The sequence below is a fragment of the Chelonoidis abingdonii genome, chromosome 1 (assembly GCF_003597395.2).
Source record: "Chelonoidis abingdonii isolate Lonesome George chromosome 1, CheloAbing_2.0, whole genome shotgun sequence".
NCBI lineage: Eukaryota > Metazoa > Chordata > Testudines > Testudinidae > Chelonoidis > Chelonoidis abingdonii.
Window position 1 is genome coordinate 206802179 of NC_133769.1, and position 27267 is coordinate 206829445.

Consider the following 27267-nt stretch of genomic DNA (forward strand, 5'->3'; position numbering starts at 1 on the left):
TTCCAGATTCTAAATATCTATGTGTAGTGTTAAAACTATCATTCTATTGCAAAGAAGTCTCTAAAAGAAATTACACACATTTATAAACCTGTAATAAATTTTTTTCTGCTAATGCAGAGGCAGCCATTCAGAAAGCAAAGAAAGTACGAATTAAATTCTATTACCAGAAGAATTTTGATAGTTTATGCAGTTGATAAATGAAGTAAAAGAATTTTTTCAAACCAGACCTGGACTGTGGAACTCACTCCCACCAGAGAAATGATCATAGGCCTTAACACTTTCAGAACTGAACGCATATCTCATTTCTTCAGAATAACTCTCCCTTAAATTCTTAACACACACTCTGTCTTATAAACACATAATTAGGGCCCTACCAAATTCACAGCCATGAAAAACACATTATGGACCATTAAATCTGGTCTTGTGTGCTTTTACCCTATACAATACAGATTTCACAGGGGAGACCAGCATTTCTCAAATTGGGAATCCTGACCCAAAAGGGAGTTGCAGAGGGGTTGCAAGGTTATTTTAGGGATGGTCACGGTATTGCCACCCTTACTTCTGTGCTGCCTTCAGAGTTAGGTGTCTGGGGAGTGGCAGCTGTCATCCGGGCACCCAGCTCTGAAGGCAGTGTCCCAGCAGCAGCACAGAAGGAAGGGTGGCACTGCCATACCATGCCACCCTTACTTTTGCACTGCTGCCTTCAGAACTGGGTTGCTGGAGAGTGGCAGCTGGTGGCTGAGGGCCCAGCTCCGCAGTCTAGAAGTAAGGGTGGCAATACTATACCATGCCATCCTTACTTCTGCGCTGCTGCTGGTGGCAGCTCTCTCCAGCTGCCCAGCTCTGAAGGTAGGGCTACTGCCAGCAGCAGCACAGAATTAAGCATAGCGGTACTGCAACCTTCCCTACAATAACCTTGCTATACCCCCCCCTCCAACTCCTTTTTGGGTCAGGACCCCTACAATGACAATACTGTGAAATTTCAGATTGAAATAGCTGAAATCATGAAATTTACAGTCTTTAAAATTTTGAAATTGACCAAAATGGACCATGAATTTGGTAGGGCCCTACTCAATGCTATTTATTCTACAGGCTTTGAAGCAAGAAAGACAAAATATTTCTCTATTTTCATACATGGCAGGTGCTCAGATACTACAGTGAAAGGGAACAGAAAGGACAAAAACCAAAAAATCTTCCTTTTGACACACAAAACAGGCAGGGATAGGGGTGGAATGTGAAAAAATTGACAACAGAAAGTAAAAAACTAGTAAAGAAATGATACCAATTTAATTATGCTTAAAGATGGTATTTAATGTTCTCTGACATGTCATCATGTGTCTGGTTTTAAAACCTAGTTTAATTTCTTTACATATTAAAAGAATAATATATCCAGGAAATAGGTGGGGACTGTGCTGCACTGGTGGATTCCATGGTAGGATGGGATCACTGTTTATATTCATTTGTTTTAATCAAATTCCATAAAACTGTATTAAGACTGTATATTTTATTACTGTAATTACAATACCACCTACAATCCAGAGATTGTAAACAGAAAAACTTTCGGAAAAAAAGCTTTTTAGGTTATCTGTATATCACAAAGCAGCAAATAAGGACAAACTCCTTTTTACCCTTCTCAGATTGTCAGAAATGTGTCATTAATGCATTTGATATTGCTCTGTGGATTAATCTTTTTTTAAAAATAAATATTTCTAATTCAGCCTTTGACCAGAAAGCATGTTATTACTAGAGCCCTGCAAATCCACGGATATCCGCTTTGCATCTGTGGAGATCCATATCCACAGACCATTTTTGTGGATCATGGATCAGATGCAGATACAACTTTTGTATCTAGAGCTCTGCAAATCTGTGGATATCCACTATATTCGCAGACCATTTTTGTAGATCGGATATGGATACAAAATTTTGTATCCATGCAGGGCTCCAGTGATTAGGTGCTTCATGCCTACCTTAATATTTTCTCTCACTCAGAATATCATAGAATATTCATAGTCTGGTGAACATACATTCTCAGTAAGTGTTTGTGTTCAAAACAACTTTATAAAAAATGATGAAAATTATATACAATAGCAAGGTGGACACTATAAATTTTGGTTTACTGTTTTTTCAAAATGTATTGGCAAATTTTCAATGTTCTGAAAAAATGAAATTTGAAAAAACACAAATGCATGGAAAGCACTACAAAAGTGCTAGGTGGTGATATTTTATTAATCTTAATCAGAACATCTGCTGGACAACCTGTTGTCTCCATTAAGAACTCCTGAGTAACAGCATATACTATTTTTTATTAGTAAAGCCGCTGCTGTAAGAGGAACTGCAGAATCTGTTTGTGGACAAGCCCATTCAGGAGTTGAATGGGAGGCATTATCTACAATGAAACAGGGACTAAGATTGCTGCCTGCCTAGTGCCAGGAGCTGCACTGGTGGCAACATGTAGTGGCATGGAAAGAGCCAATATAACATAGCTGAACAGAAACTATTGAAGTTTTCACACACTTCATGTATCACAACCATAACAGGATTGAAAGCTATTTCAAAAGACACCCGAAAAATTGTGGATTTGGCAGAATTATCCTTATTAAGTATTGTTATTTAGTATTACTAAGCTTGATTAGTTCTCTGGGAGATGTCCCAATTAAATGTAAATGCCTCAAAAATATGTCTCCCTTCACACAAACCAATCAAAGGAGTAGATACATTAAACCTATTAGTGCAGTTGCTAGAATTACCATACATGGTGGTGCAGCCAGAACAAACAGAAATGCTTGATATTGGAAGCACTGACCCAATAGTGCAAAGTGCAGTAATTATTTGTGATGCCATGATTTTGGCTGTGCAGACAGGTACCCTGAAGAACCAGAGAACAGAGTTTGCCTGAATCACCAATTTCATCCTGATACTTGATGTTCCCAAGAAAAAGTTCACTCTCTTCCAGTCTACAGCAGGACAGGTAGAGACTATAAAAATGTTGACACCTCTCCTCCACCCCATCACTGATCTGTGCACTCTAACAGTGATAAACTTGAAAACGTCCTTAATTCTCTGGTTTTGGAAAATTTGGAGCAAAGTGACTGAACAAAATCGCTGCAGCGCTTTGAAATGAATCATCATAAAACCTCATTCTACAGTGTCCAGTTACAGCTGGGTGAAATTTTTTGGTAAATTGTAAATTCAATGAAACATGTTTTTTTCAGGGCACCTAAAATATGTGAATTTGGGTCAAATTAGATTAAGTTTCAGCAGAAAAGAATGTAGCTTGTTCAGAGTGGAGCTGCAGACTAATTTAAACTATCACAATTATATTATGACAGCCTTAGATTTGTCATATTGGCTGCCTATTGAGGACCAGAATGGTTTAAAGCAGAAACCCATCAACTGAAAAAAATTACATTACTCTCTTAGTAATAACCCAAATTACTATAAATGAAAAATCAGAAAATAAAATTTCCCATTTTTAGTTTTAATTTGTGTATTTACAATGAAGTATTGTCGACGTTTAGTTTCACTTTTTCCCCTACAAAGAAGAATAGTTTCTCCTGTATGTGTGGGATTTTCTGCACAGCAACAGAGGAGATAAAAACATTTTAAAGACAGGAAAATTATAAAAGCACAGAAATGGCAGTTGTCCTCATGGGCAGATGTGGTGCCTAAGGATATCTGCAACTCACATTTGAAATTTACTAGTCAGTGTCTCTTTAAATCGGCTCTACTGAGTTTTGAAGGCCTTAAGGATGCTGGCTCTGAATACATTTTGATCCCACATCTTGAACTTTGTACTATGAGGCACGTGGTTTTACATACTATTCACAACACAGATCTTATTACATTCAAGATCAGCAGTTGATTATGCTTCAACAGTGGTAAACCCCATGCAGCACAGAACTCTTTCCATCCCTTCTCATTTTATTAAGAACACCTTTGCTTTTCTAGAAGTTTCAGACCATTCATGTTGCTCAACACATACTATCTTGTCTTTCAGTCTTTCCTGTAAAATTCGATGCCTCTGCTTCTATTTTAAGAGGGCAGTATTTTAATGCTTAAAGAGACACCAACTTAAAAAAACCCAACACTGTCAGCAATTTTATTGCACTTCAATGCTTTAGCTGCTGTATCTGGGGAATGAGGTGTGATGAGTACTATATAAAATATAATTATTCCATAACAAGTATGGCCGCTAGACATCAAGAAAAAGCTAGACATCAAGAAGCTCTATGGATAAACTCTCTCTCAGATTAAAATCCTTCATAATTTAATATACTAATTAGACGCATCCCTCAGGCTTGACAGTTAACAGATGTGGCCCTCACTGCTGGAAAGGTTTTGCACTATTGATCCATTATTAGAAAAACTGTGTTTATCATTGCCAGTTTGATCTAGCTGTTAAAAACTGATTACTGCTTTGTAAAGAAAAAAAATATTAAAAATAAACTGACACGTTTTAACTCAGGAATTATATTTTTTTTTTTTTGAAAGACTAGCACTCTTTCATTAAGAGAGGAGACAATGATTCATATTTGAATTTTTGCTCTATTTAAGGTATCAGAAACTGGAAGACAAATCAACATTTTGAATCCAAGAACATAAAAGTACAATACATTGAGAGCTACAATTTAACCAGAGTGTGATGGAAAAAAAGGGATATAAACCAGATTTTCTTCAAGCTGCAGAAGATGACAGATAGGTTAAAACATCCATCTTTCATACTAATTGCAAAACAATTCCCCCTCCCGCCCCAGGGAGGGGGGAAAAAAAAAAAAATCAAAGATCAATGCTGGCTGATCTATTCTGGCACTTTTCACATTTGTCATGGTTAACAACTTTCCCCACAAAAAGTTTAAGAAAAAAAATCTTTAACTGATCACCTTTAAACAGATAGTATTTTGCAGCTGTTTTTTTCTTTTAAAAGGAAATACATCAAGTCCTATGTCAGGAAAATTTTACTTGGTGTTTATATCACTTCTCTTTCCTTCCTACCACAAAATATATACATTCAAATTGGATGTCATATTTTATATAAAAATTAGAGATTCCCTTTTACAATATTCAAAAAACTCTTCAAAGACTTTGAAAAATAGTTTTTCATGTCTCCAAAACTAGTAAGTTATATGCTGGATTCAAATATTTTCTACTTACAAAACAAGTTTTAGATAAGAGCCATTTAATACCAAAAAATTACTGAAGGGTGCTGAAAAAAAGCCAATACTTTAAGAGTATTAACTGAATGGAAATAAGTATCTATGGCAATGCAGCTACATATAAAGTTTAATGGGCAATCAAGGGCTCAGTGACTGTTTTGTTGCTGATCATCTACTGTATCCACCATTCTTATGCATTTCATTGATCTAAGAAATCACTTTGTATATTTGGCAGCAATTAATAAGTGTTTAAATCTTAGTAGGTCAAAAAATTATTTCTTGTGGGAAATTGCCAAGATAGCGGAATTAGTCACAAAACACCTTAAATGACTTTCTTCCTGAGATTCTCACCCCATGTAAACATATACCCATGTCACAAAAATGTATCAAAACTATCTGCCTAACAAGGCATACAATACACATTTTAAAGTGCGACAGAATCAGTTATGTGGCAACCGAGAAAAATGTATGTCAGCTTGACAATTCTGTGTTAGAAACACAGTGATGACCCAACTCCATATCCCCCCCCCCATATTTGGTAGTTCGAATAAATTATTTTGGTTGAAATTAATAACTGGAAAAGGGTAACTATAACATGAAGATTTTAACTGATTATAATGCAGTTGTTAAGGCAGGTCATCTTTCCTCAGCTGTCAAGTTAGAGGAGAAAAATAACCCAGGGCCTGATTTTTAACAGTGGTCTATACAGATAGTAACCCTCCAAGCCCAAGCCCAGGCAAGTTGGGCAGAGTAGTTTAATGTATCTTTTGTGCTTTCATTCTTAATCATGTTTGGTGTCACGCAAACAAAAAAAAAGTTTTTGGAAGTTGAATAAAGTAGTACACGGCATGTTACTTTAAATTCAATAACAATTTTGTGACTAGAAAAAGGGGGAAGAGTACTGCAGGAATAAGACAACAGATAATTTATGCAAAGGTACAATATAGTCTAAAAATATGAATATAAAATATTACATTCTTATTTGTCCTTTATTCAGTTTAATATATGGTGAATTATTGACCATTGCTAGCTACAGTATTATTTCATCCAGGATCTTAGAATTACTGTAAAGACATGCCTCAATTTCCCCTCCCCCCACTCCTATTCAACCTACTGATTGCTACATGAAGCTGAAAATATATGTAGGGTGCTAACCATGAGTAAAGCTACATATGTTCTGGCTTCACAAAGGGCAGACCTCTCCAGGGAAAAGACTGGTACTTCTGCAGTATAGTTAAAAAAAGCAAAAAGGAGATGAAAGAGAGAGGGATGATATTGTATTTTTTTAGAAAAATATGTATATAAGTTCCATTCACTACAACTCCATATGCTAGATTCAATCCCCTTTAGTGGGGATTACAAGTCATGAGAATTCTCAAAGGCCTAGAACTAATTGTAGTCCCTATGAGGATGGTATAGATACCTCCCACTTACAATATAACAAAAAGAGCAAGTAAAAAAAAAAAAAAAATACCCAATTGCTTCTGTTGCAATATTTATGGGAATTCTCTAAAAGTAAGGTCTGCTAGGGCACTTGGGATGTTCTTTCTGATAGTTACTTTTTGCAATCTTTTTTTTGGGAGGTTGCAGGAAGGGAAGGGGATATAAGGTAGTTAGAGCAGTTTTTGGGACTAGTGTGTCTATCTCCTTGACATCTCTGGAATATAGTAGTCACGAAAAGAGAATATGCAGACTGTAAAGAGTCTTTAAAGTTGGCTAAACTATGAAAGAAAAACCAATCTCCTAAAAGAGGAAGTTGTTGCGACACACTAGATATGGCCCAGTGAATCCCAAAGTCCTTCAGATGAGCCGAGTTGTCAAAGAAAATTCCCAAACTGGAATTTCATCTCAATTAGCACATGGAAGTGCATATGAAAGAAAGAACGAGAAATGGAGAAGAATAAACCCTTCAGAATAGGTTGAAACTGCAGAAGCAAAATTAGTCTTATGAACATTTCTCTGAGACATAACTTTGGACTATTCATTATTAACTGTCTGCCAATGAGATGCTGCATAAAAGAAAATCTCTGTGATGGACCGTAAGAGTGACTTAACACTTTGGTTAAACACATGAAAAAAACAGAATATCCCACAAAATTTGGAGACCCAGAGATATAGGGGACATCACTGTAACTGCTGGACATAAAGCTTTATCATCTTAAAAAATTAAACCAGTAGTAAGAAAAATGAGTGCATGCAGATACCAAATAAATACCAGCATATTGCTATCCTGGACACACAATGTTTTCACCTTTTAAAAAAAAGGTGCAAAACACTGCCATCAAAACAAAAATTAAAATAAATAATTTTGCAGATTCCAATTTACCTCATGGAAGCAACACCATATTAAAAAGCAACACCTTTCAGTCAAATAATAAAAAATAAATTTAAATTTAAATTAATGGCTCTTATATATTCAACTGCATTAATAAAGCAAATTTGGAAAAATAAAAAGTTATCTACTTTGTAAAGTAACTGTTACTTACTCATGATGTCAAGATCAACAGGACTAATAATACTGATCATGTAACAGTAACCTAGTTTTATAAAGTCTCTAGAACAAGGAACAGGTGCTAGAACAGTACACTTCGAGATTTTGAAATCTCTAAAACTGTATGTCATAGGCAATTTTCTCTCACAGCACCAATTAAAGTAATGCTCAATATTGTGCTAGCAACATATAGGCCAGTGTTCAACTGGTTTTGAAAACTGTTACTCTGAGCAGTAACATTCCAGTCCAGACTGAAATACTGCCCCAAAATGAAACATTTTGGTATCAGTTGCTACATACTGCTACATGGGCCAGCAAATGCAAGCTGAAATACGACAAGGACAGTCACAGGATTATGTTTTCCACAGAAAAATATAAATGGTTTTCCCTGAATCTCATGACAAAGAACATCATCATTCATCATGAATTCTAATGATATTACCATAAAAGTGGAATAGATTTCCCTCCATTATGTTCTGTAATCTCTCAGTTCGAACACACTGTCTAGACCTCTAGATCATGATACCTTACAGTCTTTCTACCCTGATTTCTAGTTCTGATTTTAGAGCGTTGAGGAGCTCTGGTATATTTTGTATAGTCCAAATCCTCCCAGTCATTATCATCCATATTAATCCTACGTCGTTTCCTCTGTCTAGACAATATTATAGATTTAGATGCATTAGCTTTAAAATTTTTACCTTTTCTAATGACTTTTGTTTTTCCTTTCCTTTTCCTTTTTTTTGTGTTTGTGGCATTGCTATAGTTACTGCTATTGGAATCAGTATCAAATCCTAAATTAGAAGAGCAATTGAAACTGGCATCAGGTCCAGATTTTGAGCTCCCTGCAGTTCGAGAAGGTCCCATTCTCTCTGACACAGACCGTCTTCCATTCTCCCTCACTTCGGTTTCAGACTCTGCTCTGTTCTTCAAATCACTTAAGGCTTTTGCTTTCTTTAAAAGCGCTGCAGACTTCTGACTGGTCATCTTAATTCTTCTACCATTCCACCTGCCTGACAAAGAATCTGCCTCATCCTCAGAGTTGCTCATGGCATGCTGTGTGTGTGCAGAAGTTGACTGGTCAGACAACTTTTGACTGCTCCCATCCCCTAACTTATGGCTTTTGGAGTCCTCCTCTGAGAAGTCTACTGTGGGATTTTTAATTTTAGGAGATGCAGCACAGACTGTCCTGTGCGGTTGTTTATGGCCATTGCTTTGCCTATTTTTTGGTGCCATTTTTGCACCTATTTCAGAATCTGAACTTTTATCTTCAGATTCACTAATATATTTTCTTCTAGCAGATGAACTAGCCTGCGAAAGCATTTTCTGCTTAATATAATGTTCTTTTAGTTCTTTTTCACTTTCCGACTTTAAACCTGTGTCATCTTCAAAGCCATCCGATAATAATTTCCTGGCTGCAGCAGAGGCACTGCGGTGGGGCAGTTTTCTGTTCTTGCTTCCAACGCTAACACTTTCTGAGCTGGAGAGCTCTTCCTCCACATCACTCATTAGTCTTAATTTACTGGCAGCCACAGTAGCACTTCTGCGTGGAATTCTTCTGCGACCATCATCTTTGTCATTCACTATTTTGTAAGCCGCCTTTGAATATTCTGAGTCACTCCCATATAACCTTTTCCTGGTAGCTCTTCCGCTATGTCCGTTCTCATGAGAGAAAAGCCCTGTAATATAAAAAATCAAAATTATTTAAATATTTGTTAAATTAAAAAAAAATTAAGTGACAAATTTATGACAAATATTTTAAAATAGAACAAGAACAATGTATATTATAGTACTAAATGTACAAACCCAAATAGTACTGGAGAACAGGTCACACTGTGTATTTAATAAGGTGAAAAAAATCTGTATTTTTATTTTATAATAGCAAGGGCAATTCAAACATATTACACGTTATATTCAGTAGAGCACAATTAGGGTTTTGGCCAACTATATTATCATTCCACCTATGATTTTTATGATCTCTGAATTACATGCCCTGAGAAGTCCATCTCCTCATCCCCATTTTAAGAATGCACCTGCAAGAAAAAATATTTGTTTTGTTGCAGTTTGGTTAATCTGTTCTTGGCACAAGACCAGATATGGGATAAGGCCATTCAAAGATGGTTTTCAAACACCTTTGCATTCCCCTAATCCTTGGGCCATCAAGGATCTAAGTGACTCCCCGATGCATGCGCAGAACTCCAAGCTGCTGCTCTTATTTCCGGCTCTCCATGGCTCCAAATGCCGGTCCAACAGCCAGGAATCGCTGGAGCATATCCTGGATATGTACCTTTCCCTCTGACAAACTGTGCTGTGGCAGCGTAGGTGATGCTACAACAATTTTAGGTCACCTGGATATGTGCTGAGATAAGGGTAATCCTTTTACTAACTTTGTTAAGCTGGTTGTATACTTGCTTTGACCCAGAGTGATGCAAAACCATCAGAATGGATCAGAGCCCTAAAAAATTACCATATCATCTGTGGCAACAGAAAGCTGTGGGTGACCACTGTATTAAGTCTGCTAAATAAAAGCCCCAAAATTAAAACAAAGGAATTAAGAAATGAATCTAAAAAGTAGAAAAAAATTCCATACTACTAGTATTCTGGAACTCCAAAAACTTGTTTTATTTAAATCAAAAAAATCCACAAAATGCCTAATTCAGATTTGTCAAGGAAGATGTAATGCTAAAGGGACACTATATCTGGTCAACTTCAGCCCAAACTTTGTTTTGCAAATATATGCTTTTATCAAACCCATAAGCAAAGGAAATATTTCTGTGTTTTAAAAAAAACCCAGACGATTAAGCTGTTTTTGTAGCAATAATTATTTTACATTTACGAAGATACTGTATGATTAGTTAGGAAGTGCTAGCTGACATCAGGGTCTGACTACATTTTATAGAAAATGTGTTAAAGCAATATTAAGGCTGCCTATGAAGCACTCAGTCAGGACACTCCAAAATAAAGGTTAACTTTTTTCACAGGGCCCCCATCTTCCTTTAGTGAGCAGGTAGAGTCTGCAGTGGATCAGGCAGGGATTCAACATTTATTTATAACTTACTTGTTAGAAACAAAAAGTAATAGTGTACACAATATAAAATGCTGAGTGTCAACAAAAAAGATTCTCTATGCAACTACATTTAAAAATACAAGTTTTTCTCAAACGAGTACACATCTCTGCCTCACTTGCTGCTATACACAAATCCAACCTCCATATTGAGAGCTAAATATTATTTTATTCAAATTCATTTATATGTATATTAATGTAAATTCAGAGTAGAGTTATTTGATTTCAGCTGATTTACTCCTAATTTACACCACTGTAACTGCAAACACAATTTGAGCTAGAATATAGGAACCTGAAGAAAATCTATGCAAATAATAGTAAGTGATCATCAGGGATCCCAGTTGTCCGTGATAAAAAAACAAAATTGTCAAATAAAAAACCAAAAATCTGTGTTTTTCAATGAGTAAAATGAAATGCTGAACTTTTTCCCTAACCACAATATACAGTGGAACCCCATTTATCCGATCTAATTGGGGCTGGGGCCAGATCAGATAATCTAAAATTTGGATAACCCAGAGACTGGGCAAAGAGTTTCAGCTGCGAGCCCCACTGCCTGGGGCTGACAACCAACAGCACCAGTTTGGTTAATATGGCGAGCGGACAATGGAGGCTCACATAAATGGGGTTCTACTATATATGTTTTTATTTTTTCACAAAATGTAAAAACTAAAGATTCTCCGTAAAAACATAAATTTCATGTTTTTCCTGTGGCAAAAGGATTTCTAAAATCCCTGGTGATCATAAAATTTAAATTATTTTTCTGAGGCAAATATACAAAATATCCACACGCAACCTTAAAACGTGACATATCTTGACTTGAATGCTTCACTCTGCAATCTTTAAATTCTCTTATCTTATGTTTTCTTTAGGAAATATGCTAGAAAAATGAAATAATTCAAATATGACTTTCATTATATGACTACATACACAACTCAGCCAGACTGCACAAAAATGCCTAACGTGAGAGCTGGTCTACAGAGTTTATACACCAAGTTGAACTGATGCAACTACCTAGTGTAAACACACTCATATTGATGTAAATGTGTTTTGCTTACAACTATAAATTTAGTTAAATTGAGGCAGAGTTGTGTGTAGAGACAAGCTCTGATTTGCAGTTTGCAAGAACTTTCGAACATCTCACTGAATGAAGTAGGGCTTCTCTGGAAACCACAGAAACTTTATTAAATATCCAAGATGACATAGGGGGCACCATATTACTTATTTCTGTTCAAAATGTTATGTGAATGCATTAACAATCCTTTTACTTTATATTTCCAGTAGTTATTTTTAAAAAAGTATTGTTATTAAAAATGTATAATGCCTGCACATTTAAAAAAAAAATAGTGATAATCTGAGCTAATCAGAACACTTACTTTAAAGTACACCTCCAACAGAAGGCCCACAAGTAACATTGTGAAAAGCATCTAACTGAGAAAGTTTTTAGGTCAGTGAGGTGCTTTTGAAAATGTTACCCTATATCAGTGTTTCTCATTTATCAGTCCATGGACTGGTGCGGATCCTTCAGATTTCCCTGACAGAGTTTAGGAAGGCAGCAAACTGGTCCCTGGGATCAACAAGGGTGTGAAACACTGCCCTATAGCCATGCACAATTTCGTAAGAAATGAAAATGGGCTTTCAGAAAGGAAACACTCAAGTAACCAAACCAGCGGCTGTGTGCTATATATACACTCCAGCTACAGCTGCTATGATAACATTCAAGAACAGAATCTAGAACATACATATTTATTGATTCTTGAATGCACATGTTATCAAAGGCAATATCTCAGTCACCCGTAACACTCCATATTCTACTAGTGAACTATCCCCAGTGAAACCATTTGTAAACTTACTGGATGAAACTCAGACTAAAATATGTTCCACAAATGAAACATATTTTGTCATCTGTGCTAAATATTGCAATGTGGACAGAAAATACAAGTTAAAAATGAACACTATAATAGTATATTTGCATTAATAGTTTCATATAAATATAATTCCAGAATAGTAAGACAAACATTCAGCATTCCTCAAGAGATCTAGTGTCATGAGGAAGGGAAATAATTTTCCTCTGAAAAATTACATTGATCACTGCCCAATTTTAACAGCATACACCTTCATACTTCTATCTTTGTTGCACTTTACAATATTCCTACACAAGCTTCCTTCAGAATGTCAAGGAACTCATTCTGTGTAGTCCAAATCTTCCTAATAACCACCAATCCTACATTTTAATTTAGTCAACATCAGATTTAGATACATTAAGTTTTTAAACATACCTTTTTTAGTGACTTCCCTTTTCCTCCTTTTTGTGTTTATGGCATCACTATAATTACTATTATTGGTATCAGTCTCAGATGCTAAATTAGAAGTGCAATTGAAACTAGCATCAGGTCCAGATTTTGAGTTCCCTGCAGTCCCAGAAGTTTCCATGCTCTCTGACACAGAGCTTCTTCCATTCTCCTTCACTTCTATTTCAGACTCTGCTGTGTCCAAGTCACTCAAGACTTTTGCTTTTTTGAAAGGAGTTGCAGACTTTTGACTTGTCACCTTCTTGATTTTTCTACCATTCCACCTGCCTGACTCAGAATCTTCCTCATCCTCAGTGTTGCTTACTGCATGCTGTTTGTGTGTAGACGTTGACTGGCTGGACACTTTCTGATTGCTCCCATTCTCTGACTTATGGCTTTTGGAGTTGTCCTCTGAAAATTCTGTGGAATTTTTAATTTTAGGAGATGCAGCACAGACTGTCCTCTGTGGTGGCTTTTTGCTATTGCTTTGCCTATTTTTTTGTGCCATTCTTGTATCAGTTTCAGAATCTGAACTTCCATCTTCAGATTCACTAATATATTTTCTTCTAGAAGCAGATGAACCAGGTTGAGAAAGTTTTTTCTTCCTCGCATATTGTTCTTTTAGTTCTTTTTCACTTTCAGATTTTAAACCTGTCTCATCATCATCAGAGCCGTCCAGTAACAGTTTCCTGGCTGCAGCAGAAGCATTGCGGTGGGGCAGTTTTCTGTTCTTGCTTGCAATGCCAACACTTTCTGAACTGGAGATCTCTTCCTCCACATCACTCATCAGCCTTAATTTATTAGCAGCCACAGTAGCACTTCTGCGTGGAATTTTCCTATGTCTACCAGTTTTGTTACTCAACAATTCACAAGCCACTGCTGAAGTATTTTCAGAGTCACTTTTATATAGCCTTTTCCTGGCAGTTTTTCTGATATTTCCATTCTCCTGAGAAACTGATCCTGTAAAATAAATAATTGCTGTCAATTTTAAATATGACACCCATTTATGTTAAATTTAATTTCCTGTAAAGTCAAACAAGTTCGACTCATAGGCACAAAATGAATTGAAGTACAAATGTAGCAGTAGCTGCAACTTACATGGAACATTTTATTTAACTAGAAAATAAAGATAACACTGTCTCATTTTTCATAAATCTAGAAGATGAGCATTCACTGTGACTTGAAGCTTGCTTTATTTGTATTTAAACCATCATGACTAGTATCAATTGTATTTATAATTAAAAACAAGGGAGTTGCAAAACCTTCATCCTCACTGTTTGACTATCTCTTTGCCTTACTAGTAACTTCCTTCAGTATGGATTCCTTCAGTGCTAATGTTAATCATTTCACCGAAGGAGACTGTAAGATTCTGAGAAAAGTCTTACTCTTACAGCAACAGTATCGGTACAAGTGCCATGTTACTATGCTAGCCTCAGTCACCTATTCAAGATGTTAATATACAGTTTTAACTTTTCAAACTGTTATTAACATGAACTTAATTGCACCACATATATTTACCACCAACCATACATTTTCTTATGTTATTGGCCATTCACAGAAAATGCTGATTGAATCTTACCCATTTGCTTTCTTTGAGCTGCTCTATTTCTGGTTACCCTAAAGCTGCTGTTCTTTGCTCTGGATATACCATTGTGTAATACTGGGGATGCGAGAGCCATAGAGCTTTCTTTACTTTCCTCTGAGCTACTTGAAGAAGAAGAGGAGGAAGATCCTGATGAGGAGGCAGAGGAAGAAGCTGAAGAGCCTTCTATTTCACTTTCTGGTTTAAAAAAAAAAGAATTTAGAATTCTAAGTAGGAAAACAGCAAGTTAAAGACCTTGAAAATTAATTAGTAGGTGTAATTTGCTGTTTTACACTTTTCAGAATGTTTCTTACACATATCGCTTTTATACAATTAGTTTCACAATGTATTGTTTATAGACAATGACAGGAAGGCATACATTATAGGTGGCACTGGTAGTACCACCTATACCGATAGCTGCCTTACATTTTCCATTTTAAGACTGTTTTCAGTTGCTCATAACTTTGCCAAACTTTAAGTATGTGGGCTGAATTTTTTCATGCTGCATTGTCTGGTGGCATTTTCTCTTTTTTTAAGGTTCAGCTAAAAATGTTCAGCTATTTTCAAGGAAGACTTTGCAATGTTAATAAAATTGTGGTGGCTTCTTCTTTCAAAGTTTAGCACCCTTAGGCTTTGGAATAAGAATGTGATATGAAACGGGGTGGTCTTCATGCGTTTGTTGCATAGGCACTTCCTTTCATCTGAGTGCGTAACTTTGAAATCTTAATATTCTTTTACATAGCGCTGTGTGTGGAATACACACACGCGCGCAATGTTAAATATAAGTCATATTTATGTGTTAAATCAGAGGTAGGCAACCTATGGCACGTATGCCGAAGCTGATTTTCAGTGACACTCACACTGCCTGGGTCCTGGCCACTGATCCAGGGGGCTCTACATTTTAATTTAGTTTTAAATGAAGCTTTTTAAACATTTTTAAAACCTTGTTTACTTTACATACAACAATAGTTTAGTTATATATTATAGACTTATAGAAAGAGACCTTCTAAAAACGTTAAAATGTATTACTGGCATGCAAAACCTTAAATTAGAGTGAATAAATGAAGACTTGGCACACACTTCTGAAAGGCTGCCAACCCCTGTGTTAAATGTACTGACATGGCAAGTTCAAAGTGTACATCACAAGCACTGATTGTTAAGACTGCTGTTTGAGACTTCAAGGTTCCATTTTCAAATTTAGCAGAAGATTTTTAAAGCAGCAAATGAGGATAGCTGACAGGACCATTCTTCTCCCTCTCACCCCTCAACAAGCCATTTAGCTTTGTGATGACTCCTCACGTGAAACAGAATACAGGCTGAGTACTGAGTACACAGACTATCCAACAGGATTGAAAGATAGTGTACAAGTCTTCTTTGGTTATAAATATATTTTTACTCATAAGTTTCCCTTTCTGCAGGCTTTTCACTAGTAAAAGCTGAAACTAAAGAAACTTATTGGGTTCTATACAACTTTAAAACAGACGAATTCCATACTTAACATGCAAACAGCTGAAAACACAAGCTGTTGTTACAAAACATTCATAGTTATCAGAGACAAGGTTTTCCTACAGAAGGCATTTTAAAAGGTTTGTATTTTTAGGAGTTATTTAGCTAGAATTGATGGGAATTATGGTTGCTTTGCCTACAAAGGCAAAAAAAATTACCAAACATTTTATAGCTAAAGTTTAATATATAAGCAAACACAGCTTTTAAAACAGATTTTGTTTCTCACCTGATGACAACGCAGTATGATTTGTTAAGGGTGTAGTTCTAGCTTTTCCATTTCTGTCACGTGATGATATGCAAGCAGAATCAGAAGATTCACCAGAAGAACTGTGGGCATAGGTGCTAGCATTTATTTTATGGCTTGTAACACATCCTGCTCTGCTAGAGGTAGGTTGGGTAGAAGAATCTTCCTGCTCAGATTCAATTTTTGCCTGAGATTTTAAGGGTTTCTGCTTCACATTTCTAGCCATAAAAAGGAAATAGAAATAACTAATATATGATGTAAGAGCAGAATATTTTAATAAGAAATAAAGAATATCTGGAAACGTGGATAAAAGGCAATAATTCCCATTGGTAAAAAAAACTGTATTCAGTACCATTTCCAACTTGGTGAAAACCAATTAAATTTGTGAATTAAAATATTAAATTTTATGATGTCTGCAGTTGTGGGACATTCACAACTCAGTAGTCGATGCTAAGTGCTCTTGGTAAAAGTGTAATTTACACCTACAATGACAATATCTAATGACATCTAATCCATTTCCTGATTTAAACTACACATATTTACATAAATCTGTGGCTGATAGTGTCCATCCCGCCCCATTTTCCAAGTTGCAACAGCAGCCTTTGGATTTCTGATGTACCCTAGAATCCTCACTTATCTGTTGCAATTGGCATTTAAAAGGGCCATGTGTACCAATTATATCCTATGATAAACAGAGTCCCAAAGACACCAGCTAAGAGGTGCAACCTGGGAGAAAGATCCTGCTCTCTGAAATAAAATGTGAGTACACAGAAATATGAATACACAAGGTCTATAGTTTTCCACTGTAACGCAAATCTAGCCTGTATGAGTGCTGCACACAAGCCTGGGGTTCAGTTTGATTACTGGAGAAGAGTGCTCTTCTGGTAGAGAAGTGGAAGAGAGAAGGGGCACTTGTTCGACACCAGAAATATTTCTTCTAATAAAGAAAATTAAAACATTAAAAAAGCCTAAATGGGAAATTTGTTACCTGATAAAGCCCTGAATTAATATATGTACTAGTCCTTTAAATCTTGAGTTCTTCAGTGTTTAGAATAAGGCATCCTTACACGCTTAGGCCACATATGCCACTAAGGTATCTTTGCAGGTATGGCTATACCAGAATAGTATACTGGCAAAGAGCTCCTACCACCAAAACTGTGCTTTTACTAGAATATTATTCCACCACACCTAAGCAAAAAACAGATTACATGGGTACGAGTGCAATTTTGCCAGTATAACTGTGTGTACTACTAGGGGCTTCCTGATAGCACAACTATGGTGGTCAAGAACCACACCTCTTCAACTCCCTGGCCAACACAACTGTGCTGGCAGAAATCTTTAGTGTGTACTTGGCCTCAGCCAGAGAGGATTTTACACCTCTTGCACCTGTTCTACTTGTCTTAGAGACTTGCATATGAAACTCCATCTCTTGGTTTATGGAACATTTCTTCCGTAGTTACCTCCTAGAAGACTTTTAGCTGGGAGCATACCAAGCGTTCCTCCCCACCCTCTTTCATGGGTAAAGACACAGGGCAAGAATTAGACTGAAAATCCACCACATATAGGAAAGTCATCCAGAGATTTCTGAGGAGCCTGGCAGGAGACCATTTTGTTTGCTCACATTAGAAAATACCTACCACTTTAGGATACTAAATGGTAACTTGGTTCCTTTGGTTCACAGACTCACTCAAATAAGATTTTTCTAATTATTAAGCCACAAATTCATACAGCCAGAGATTCTTTTTGAGGGACAAGAAATGCATGCTGTGGTCAAGACGTGTCTTGTAATTTGCAGAGACCTATCTGAAGCACTCCTTGAATTCTGCTGAAGAGGAAATGCGGTCTCAATAATCCTCTGAAACACTAATCCTTGGCTCAGTGAAGGTCTGTGTGCTGGGAACAAGTCATACACAATTCCTCTTCAGATATGAATGAGACTAATGTTTCAGATAGAGCATTGCCCACTCTTTAATGTGCTTCTTTATTTCAGCCATACTTGCCTGCTATTTGGTGCAGGCAAGGGAGCAGATTGAGAATGTGAGGAATAGTCCTGTAACAAATCCTAATAAGCTCAGCACACCTGCCACTGCCCCACAGATGCTCTACAGTTAAGAGCTGAAAACCTAAGGTGGCTCACTACTTGCCAGAAACAGTAGGGAAATAAAGAGCTGTATTTGGCCAAGGTAGGTTGACCTTGCTTCTGTTGCCAGCAGCAGAATGGCTGGGTGCAACAGAAAGACACATATCCAAGTAAACATGTTGCTAGGCAATGAGAGACATTCCCTCTGGATAGTAAGCACAGGAGGGAAAATCAGGTTTAAAAGGACTGGTGGAGAAGCAGCTGAAAATGATTTATAGGTGATACATCTAGACTAATTATATTTGCATCAAATCACTATCACCACCAGGTTTGACCTTCGTGGACTTCTTGCCACACCACCACGTACACACAAAGTGTGGAAGAAAACATGGAGTTAACCATGTTGCATTAGGGATACTGAAGCTTCTTTTCTTGGAAATTTTGGGTAAACCTCACCGTGAGCTACCAACACCACATTATAATACATGTGGAATATAACTTCCTATTATATATGCTTGGTTATAACAATTTATCCTTACTATGGCTAGCAACTTTTACTAACTTGTAATAGGTTATCATTTAAACCTTCTATCTTTCATATAATGTCATTTAAAAGTTGGTTGTCTGGCTAAAAACAAAGATTAAAAATGGTTCTACTCCATATGCTCATAACTGTTTTGTAATCAATTTATTTTGCACTACACAAAGGACCTTCTTTGCAAGTCTTCACTGCTGGAAAAAAATTACACTAAATATTTCACTATAATTAACTATTTAAGTAATAAATTAATCCTAGGAGATCATGCTGACATCTTACAAAATTGAATGCAACATGCATAATTTTTTACAATAGTGAAAATTCCCCAAATGCATTCATCTTTCTAAATCTATTTACCTGAGTGTTTTGTTAGGGTGCTGTACCATGCTATGACTTTGCAACCTCCTATTACATCTCTGGCTTCTTCTCAGTCTTTCATTGTGTTTTTGGCCAGTTTTAAAGTCTGAAACGATTCTTCTCATTTTTTCCTCAAATAGCGCTGATAATCTCAAGGTCATACTATAAATCTAAATAAAGAGATGTTAACTTTAAAGTACAAAGTATCTTACGATACTTGTAAATTGAATGTTTTACAAAAAAGAGAATTTACTGAAGTGACCATCTGGAGAAAGTGACAAAATGACTCAGCATCTAGTCTTTGTCCAAACCCACCAGAACGGTAGATTGCTCTGTTGCATTACTAAATAGGTATTGATAAAAAGCCCAACACTAAATGAAGCCTAGCCCAGCCTGACTACTATGAAAGCACAGTGTACAAAAAGGTACCTTTGATCTTTTACTTGGAGTGTAAGATTTTGCATTGCTAAATATTAGTCTTATATCTTTGCATAGTTCCATTGGGTTGTCATAATTTCCAGCTTCCAGTGTCTCCTTCACTGTACCAAAATCCATTGGAGTGTCTATAATATGTCTGTAGTCCTAGATAAAAGATATGGAGCAAAAAAGTTTCAGTAGCTTAAAAGGGCATACAGAAAATAAAGCAGAAGAATGTTGATGTACTATTTTATTATTTCTATTAGCACAATAAGGACAGCTGAATAGTCTTAAGTCTTGAGCTATAACCTCAGCAATTTAAATGCCCCAACCCCTGCAAAAGAGACTCAAGCTTTTAGGTTCAGATGACTTTGGTTCAGCCTCTGTTGCTGCTATCCCACCTGGGGGGACACACTACAGCAGCTTTCATTTTTAAAAGTTTCCATCTTTTATGGTAGCAGAGAAACCTTGAAAATATAAACAAAGAGCACCTAATGCAGTGATGTCTGAGTCCACAGAGCTTTATAGCTTTGAGTGGGTAAACTGTCCCTATTCTTCTCAATGCAAGTTAGCTTAGATGCCCAATTATAACATTACATGTCAACATTAACTATTTCACCAATGATCAAAGCAGAGGGAAGATCATTGCATAAATCTTTCACACTATTTATTCCAAGGGACTGTGTAAATTGGTAGATTTGAGTGCATGGGGCAGGCTTAAGAGATACCTCCACTTACTTTCTCCAATTAAGAAGGGACTGAGCAGGGCCCAGCATGGCATCTGAGCCCCACCAAGGAGTCCAACAGAGTCCATGGGTGCATCTGAACCTCAATAAGGGAGAACCAAACTCAAGAACTGGAATCCAGACAACACAATTTATTGGAGTATTATCTCATTTTGTCATCTTAACTGGGCAGAGCTCTGAAGAATAACACTACTTTCTTCCGAACCTTTTGAGTATTACTGAACATTTATGTTACTTTAGCATGCAAAGACCCCAACCATGATTGGAGCCCAACTGCACAGAGTACTGAACAAACAGACAGTCCCTGTTACAGATATCTTACAATCTAAAATACATTGGAACAAAAACTGTTAGGAAGACATAATATACAAGTAAATTAACAAGATGACTAGTGGCACACTTTGGTTCTTACAGGTTGTGTGATGTGTTTTTAATAGGGTCAGAGGAAGTATTAGGAAGAAATGAAGGTTACTTACCTGTAACCTGAGTTTTTCGAGATGACTCCACATATTCCCACTTATGGGTACTCTGCCACCGTTTGGTTGAATCCTCTTCTAGCAGTAACAGATATAGGACTCTCATATCCCACCCCAACCCCTCAGTATCCCAGTGTATTCAGGGTGAGACGATAAAGGGGGCAAAGTACCCTTCCAACTTTAGGTCCTTTCACAGCTAAACCAGAGACATAATTACAAGGCCTCTGACAGAAAGGAGAAGGAGGGTGGGAAGTGTGCATATGCAGACATGTCTTGAAGAACTCCGGTTACAGATAAGTAATATTCATTTCTTCTGTGAGTGGCTCTCCATATCCCTATTTATGGGAAAGGCTGGCAAAGAGTGCTGAGACTAACCTGGAGGAGGGGGACTTAATTGAATAAAAACAGAAGCACCACTTTCCCAACCCCAGAGCATGTTGCTTGGTGAAAGAGAACACTGAAGTTCAGGTTGCAGCTTTGCAAATCTGAGTCTGAGACATCTGCTTCAGACAAGCAAAGAAAGCAGCCACAGCTCTAGTGGAATGTGGTTGAATCGAAGCAGCTACAGGAATTTTTGCTAGCATTCAACACTCAGCAGTACATTGCTTAATCCATCAGGAAATAGTCTGGAAAGAACCCATATACCCATGTAGTTCCTGGCATATGAAACAATCCAGACATTTTACAAAAGCTCTTAGTTCTGTCCAAATAATAGGCAAATGCCCTTATGGCAGCCACTGTATGGAACACAGATCTTCTTTCACTAGAATTTAGTTTAGAGGGGAAAAAATGATAAATTAACAGACTGATTAATGTGGAAGTCAAACACCAAATGATAAAATGAACAGTTAGCCAATGGGGTGAAATGAGATTTCACCAACACGGTCAAAACCAAACTGAGGTCTAAGGAAAGGACAAGGTCTCTAACAGGATGCATATTAGATACACCTTTATAAACTTTTTAATTGAAGCAAGAACAAACAGGCATCTACCATCAACTAAAGCATGATACGTAGAGATGGCTGCCAAATGGTCCTTTAACGATGAGTTACACTAGACAACTCTTAAGTACATTAAATAGTCCAGCCAATATTGAGAATCAGATCTCTGCATCCATGCCTGAAATCTAGACCACTTTAGGTAGTAACAGTTTCTAATGGACCATTATCTAGAGTTAACTAGTATGAACAGGTGAATATGACTGCTCAAGAGCAGACAAAGTACGACCATACACACTCAAGTGAAGGGACTGCAGGTCTGGGTTAAAAATCCTGCCCCTCACCCCCTGGGACATGAGGTCTGGAGACAGAGAAAGGTATATGAAGACTCTACTGGACAGTTGAAGGAGATCAGTAAACCACTGCTGACGTGGCCAAGAGTGGGCAATGAGTATTATCTTCTATTATCCTAACACCTATCACCTTCTGTATGAAGGGAAAAAGGAATACCCCTCTCCCAGCACAGCAGGAAAGCACAGACTGTTCCTACCCACTCTAGAATAGGGTTCTTTGGAACCTAGTTGCAAATAGGTCTACAGTTGGGTTGACCCCAACTGGAAAATATGGTCATCCACCTAATCTTTTAGGGACTTCATGTGCATCTGAGAGCAGTCTCTGTTGAGACTATCCACAACTATGTTGCTTTCCCCAGCCAAATGTAGTGCCACAGGATACATTTCATGGCAGCTACACCAATCCCACAGATTTATCACCTCTGCAAACAATGGGGCAGTGTGATCATCCACTGCTTGTTAATACAACATGTCTGCAAAGTATCTGTTACTATCTGCACAACCTTTCCTGGCAGTTGATGGAGGAATGCTCTTAGAGCCAGATGAACTGTTCTTAGTTCCAGTATGCTGATGTGCAATGTTCTTTCCTGAGAAGACCAATGTCCTCAAACTGTTTAATGATTCAAGCACACCCCTCAAACATTGGGTGAGGCCTCTGAAATGACTGTCTGAGATGAACCTGAAGAACTGAACTGCACATTTCAGAGCATGTTTGTCCTGCTTGCCCACCAGTCCAGAGAGACTATGATGTTCTGAAATACAGTGATCAACAGCTAAAGGCTGTCTCAACTTCGACTGTAAGCCTGGGACCTGCCTCAGAGGTCTCATTTTTAAATTGGCAAACAAAGTCACATAGGTAGTGGCTGCCATAAAACCATGAGACTCAGGAAGAACCTCACCCTCTATGTGGGGCAACTTCAAATTCTTAACAAACACTACCTCATTTTGAGAGACCTGTCATCAGGTAGAAAAACTCTCATTACCACAGAGTCCAATATAAGACCTATGAAAAGGATCCTTTGTGTAGGACAAAGGATTGACTTTCAGATGCTGAGAAGAAAAGACTGAGGACTTGTCACATAGTTACCACGACCACACACAGCGACTTTTGATAGCCAATCGTTCATATAAGGGCAAACAAATATACCCTGCTTCCTCAGATACACCATCACCACAGACACGCACTTTGCAAATACCCTGGGTGCTGCAGAAAGGCCAAACGGAAGCATCTTGTACTGGAAATGGCGCCCAGCTACCACAAATCAAAGGTACTTTTGATGTTTCTGAAACTGCAATATGAAAATCAGTGTCCTTTAGATTGAGAGTTGGGAACCAATCCAAGACTGACAGCAAGGGATTACTGAAGACAAGGTCAGCGTATAGAAATGAAATTTCCATATGTTTGTTCAATTCCATCAAATCTAATATCAAATCAGAACCCTCCCCATCCTTCTTTAGTACCCAAAACTATCAGAAGTAAAAACCATGATCCTTCAGGTAAGCAAGAATCTCCTTGACTGCTCCTAAAAAAGTAACTTCTCCACTTCCGTGAGAACTGCCTCATGAGAGGGGTCCCTGAAGAGGGACAGACTAGGGAGTTTGAGGAAGGCAGCATTTTTTAACTGAATGCCATAGCCTTTTCTCATGATCTCTATAATCCACTGGTTTGATGTTGTCTGCCTCCATTTGTGGATGAAATGGGGTAGCGCCTGTCTCCAAAAGAGGAGGTAGAAAAAAAGGTAGTTGGCTGGTCCTAGACTCTCTGACATCATGTCAAAACTGAGGCTTGGTGTTCCAGAATGAGGGGGCTGACAAGGAAGTGGCTATTTGGGTTTGGAACCTTGTTTGAAAGGTCTCTTTCTGTAACCGTTCTAAGAGGCTTGTTGCTGGTAACTTGAGTCTCTGACTGGATGAAAAGTAGGGTGCTGAAGGCTGGGGGCATTGCTGCCTCTGCTATTGAAAGAAGGGTCAGGCCTCCTTTCAATGGGTGGGATTAACCCCAGAGACTGAGCTGTCGAACTTGCATCCTTCAGTATTTCTAGTAAGTTGCCAGTCTTTATACTGAAAAGACTTTCCCCTTCAAAAGGGAAATCGTCCAAGCTTACTTCTGGTGTCCATAATTATACAAGAGGATCAAAGCCATGCATGCATCCTGATAGTCACAGCAGACCCAATCCTCTGGCAGCAGTCTGAGGCACTGAAGGAAGCTCTGAGGGAATACCTGGCTACATTCTGACCCTACAATAAGATAGCATTAGCTAACCTTCTCCTGTCCTCAGGAAAAGCCTGGAGAAGACAATATTCTCCCACAGAAGGAACTGGTCACAAGACATAACTGTCTGATAATTCACCATCCTAATACCAAGGGATGAGGAGAACACCTTTCTACCCAGTGAATCAATCTTCTTTCCCCTCTGTCACTCAAGGTGAAGTGCAGTTGTTCCAACCTTGCCCTGTTGCTGGCAGCAACTATTACCAGCAAGTTGTGCACAGGGTGGATATGAAAATACAAGAACCTGTCAGAGGGCATCTGGTACAATTTGTCCACCTTCTTTAAGATAGATAGACAAGAGGTGGGATTGGACCACAGATTTGGCCGACTACAAAAACCCAGCCAGGATGGGGAGTGATATCTGACTCTTGGCAGAGGTACCGAGGATATAAAATACCAGATATGAAGTCTCTTCCACTGGTACCACAGGGAGATTCAGAGTGGACAACATGCAATTCACCAAGTTCTAGAATTGGAATGTCCTCAGAAGGACAGGAGAACTAAGTCACTCTTACGTTCATCCAGTGACAAGTCAGGCTTGAAGTCAGTTTCTAAAATGCTTCTGTTGAAAGAAAAGGGTTTTCTCTTCATCATCACTGTCCTCAGACAAGGCATCAGGTATTACTGTCTGCAGTGTCAACGGATTCAGGGAAATCAGATCACAGGATATCTGGGCTTTCAGATTCCTTGCAGATGAAACGTCGCCGCCAAATCCACAAGAAGAGTAACTAAAGAGGTCTTGGCGTGGTCATCAATAAGACCCTGGGCCCTGTTACCCAGGGTTTTCAGAACCCAAAGCATTGGTAACTTAAACTGTTTCACTCCAGGGGCTGTCAGGAATAAATCAATGCAAACACAGCAATTCTGTCTGATAAAAGATTAATACAAGTAAGCGTGCACTTATCTAAAACTACATACATATAAGCGCACACAGACATAAGCAATATGTTTAGAACAATCCAAATAATTACCTAAAATCTGAGATGCTATAATTTTCAGCAGGTCAGCAATGGCCCGTTGCTTCCCCACCAGGGAGTTTGGTATCAGAAAAAAGTCTCTCGGAATAGCTTCAGAGAATTGTCCCCAAGTACACTCTATTATATAATTTTTTTACTAGACTAACTTACAAAACACACAGATCATAGTGACCCACTACTGAGTCATCACCTCTTCTTACTTCAATAAACTACTAATACATTCCTAATATTAGTCATAATAAAGTTCTATATCTAAGGTGCACAAATTGAAGATTCTCATCCACTTATTTTCTTCCGTCTCAATCTGTTGACTTTTTCTTCCCCTCCTTCCATTCTGATTAGCAGAAACTGCAAGACTCTGGTTGTGTTTGACCTTGCCTTCAGAAGCCCTGCTTGTTCAAATTAACCTTAACTATACGCTGTTCTATTTTATTAATTCATGGCGGCTGAACGCACACAATATGACCGTAATTAACTTGATCAAAATCTGGTGTACACACACCTCTCAAACCTAGGGCAATAGCTCCAAGACTGCCAGTTTCCCTAACCACTGTGGGCCAGAAAGATGCCAACAGAAGACGGACCTAAGGATAGTCCAAACCTCAATACAGGTCTCTATATTCTTCCTTTATCCTCCTCATGGAGAAGGTCCGGGTCTAGATCTGAGAAAGAACGTACCACGGATAGTAACAGATCTGGAGGGAGGAATGAGAATCCAGTCCTTTGTGGTAGACTTTGACAGAGACCTCAGAGGAGGGATCAGAAGATGATCCAAGAGAGGAACAACAATGGGATTTGTTTTCTTCCCAACTGGAGACAAAGATAATAATCCTGGAACTTAGGATACACACATCCTTTTATGAGCTGTGCACTTCACACCTGGATCCAGGACATATATCAAACCTGAAAGGCAGACTTAGGTCGTTATAGTGACAGAACTTTCCAGAACTGAGAAAGTAGCCAGAACCGAAAGAGAAATTGAGTCAGAGAACAACAGTGGATCTGAAGATACACATGGGTTTGTCTCTTTTGTTACTGAAACTAGAGGTCGAACAGGACCCTGCTTTGGAACTGTGGCAGCCTTACCAGAATCAGACATGATGCATAGTTCTGATGCACAGGAACTGGCACTGCTAGAGTTGGCCATCTTAGAATCATAGAAGCAAAAGGTTGGAAGGGACCTCATGAAGTCATCTAGTCCAACCCCCTGCTAAAGGCAGGACCACTTTCCCTAAATAATCCCAGCCAGGGTGCGGTCTAGCCGGACCTTAAATATCTCTAAAGATGGAGATTCTACCACCTCCCTAGGTAACCCATTCCAATACTTCACCACTCTCCTAGTCAGAAAGTTTTTTCTAATATCCAGCCTCGACTTCCGCAACTGCAACTTCAAACCATTGCTCCTTGTTCTGTCCTCCGTCACCACTGAGAACAGCCTAGCTCCCTCCTCCTTGGAGCACCCCTTCAAGTAGTTGAAGGTTGCTATCAAATCCCCCCTTAGTCTTCTCTTTTGCAGGCTAAATAAGCCTAGTTCCTTCAGTCTCTCTTCATAAGTCATGTGCTCTAGTCCTCTAATCATTTTTGTTGCCCTCCGCTGGACTCTCTCCAATTGTTCCACGTCCTTTTTGTAGTGTGGCGCCCAAAACTGGACACAATATTCCAGATGCGGCCTCACCAGTGCCGAATAGAGGGGAATAATCACATCCCTCGATCTGCTGGCAACACTCCTACTAATACAGCCCAGTATGCTATTAGCCTTTTTGGCTACAAGAGCACACTGTAGGCTCA

At 38.2% G+C, this 27267-nt stretch overlaps 1 protein-coding gene across 1 annotated transcript in view; it reads right to left on the bottom strand.

Annotated features, from left to right (window-relative positions):
• BRWD1 (bromodomain and WD repeat domain containing 1) overlaps positions 1 to 27267 on the bottom strand; it is a 120696-nt gene that overhangs the window by 5055 nt on the left and 88374 nt on the right. The window contains 6 exon segments of the mRNA XM_075073889.1: positions 8343 to 9320; positions 12982 to 13953; positions 14573 to 14773; positions 16308 to 16543; positions 19301 to 19470; positions 19730 to 19882. Of these exon segments, the coding sequence (XP_074929990.1) occupies positions 8343 to 9320; positions 12982 to 13953; positions 14573 to 14773; positions 16308 to 16543; positions 19301 to 19470; positions 19730 to 19882 (2710 nt within the window).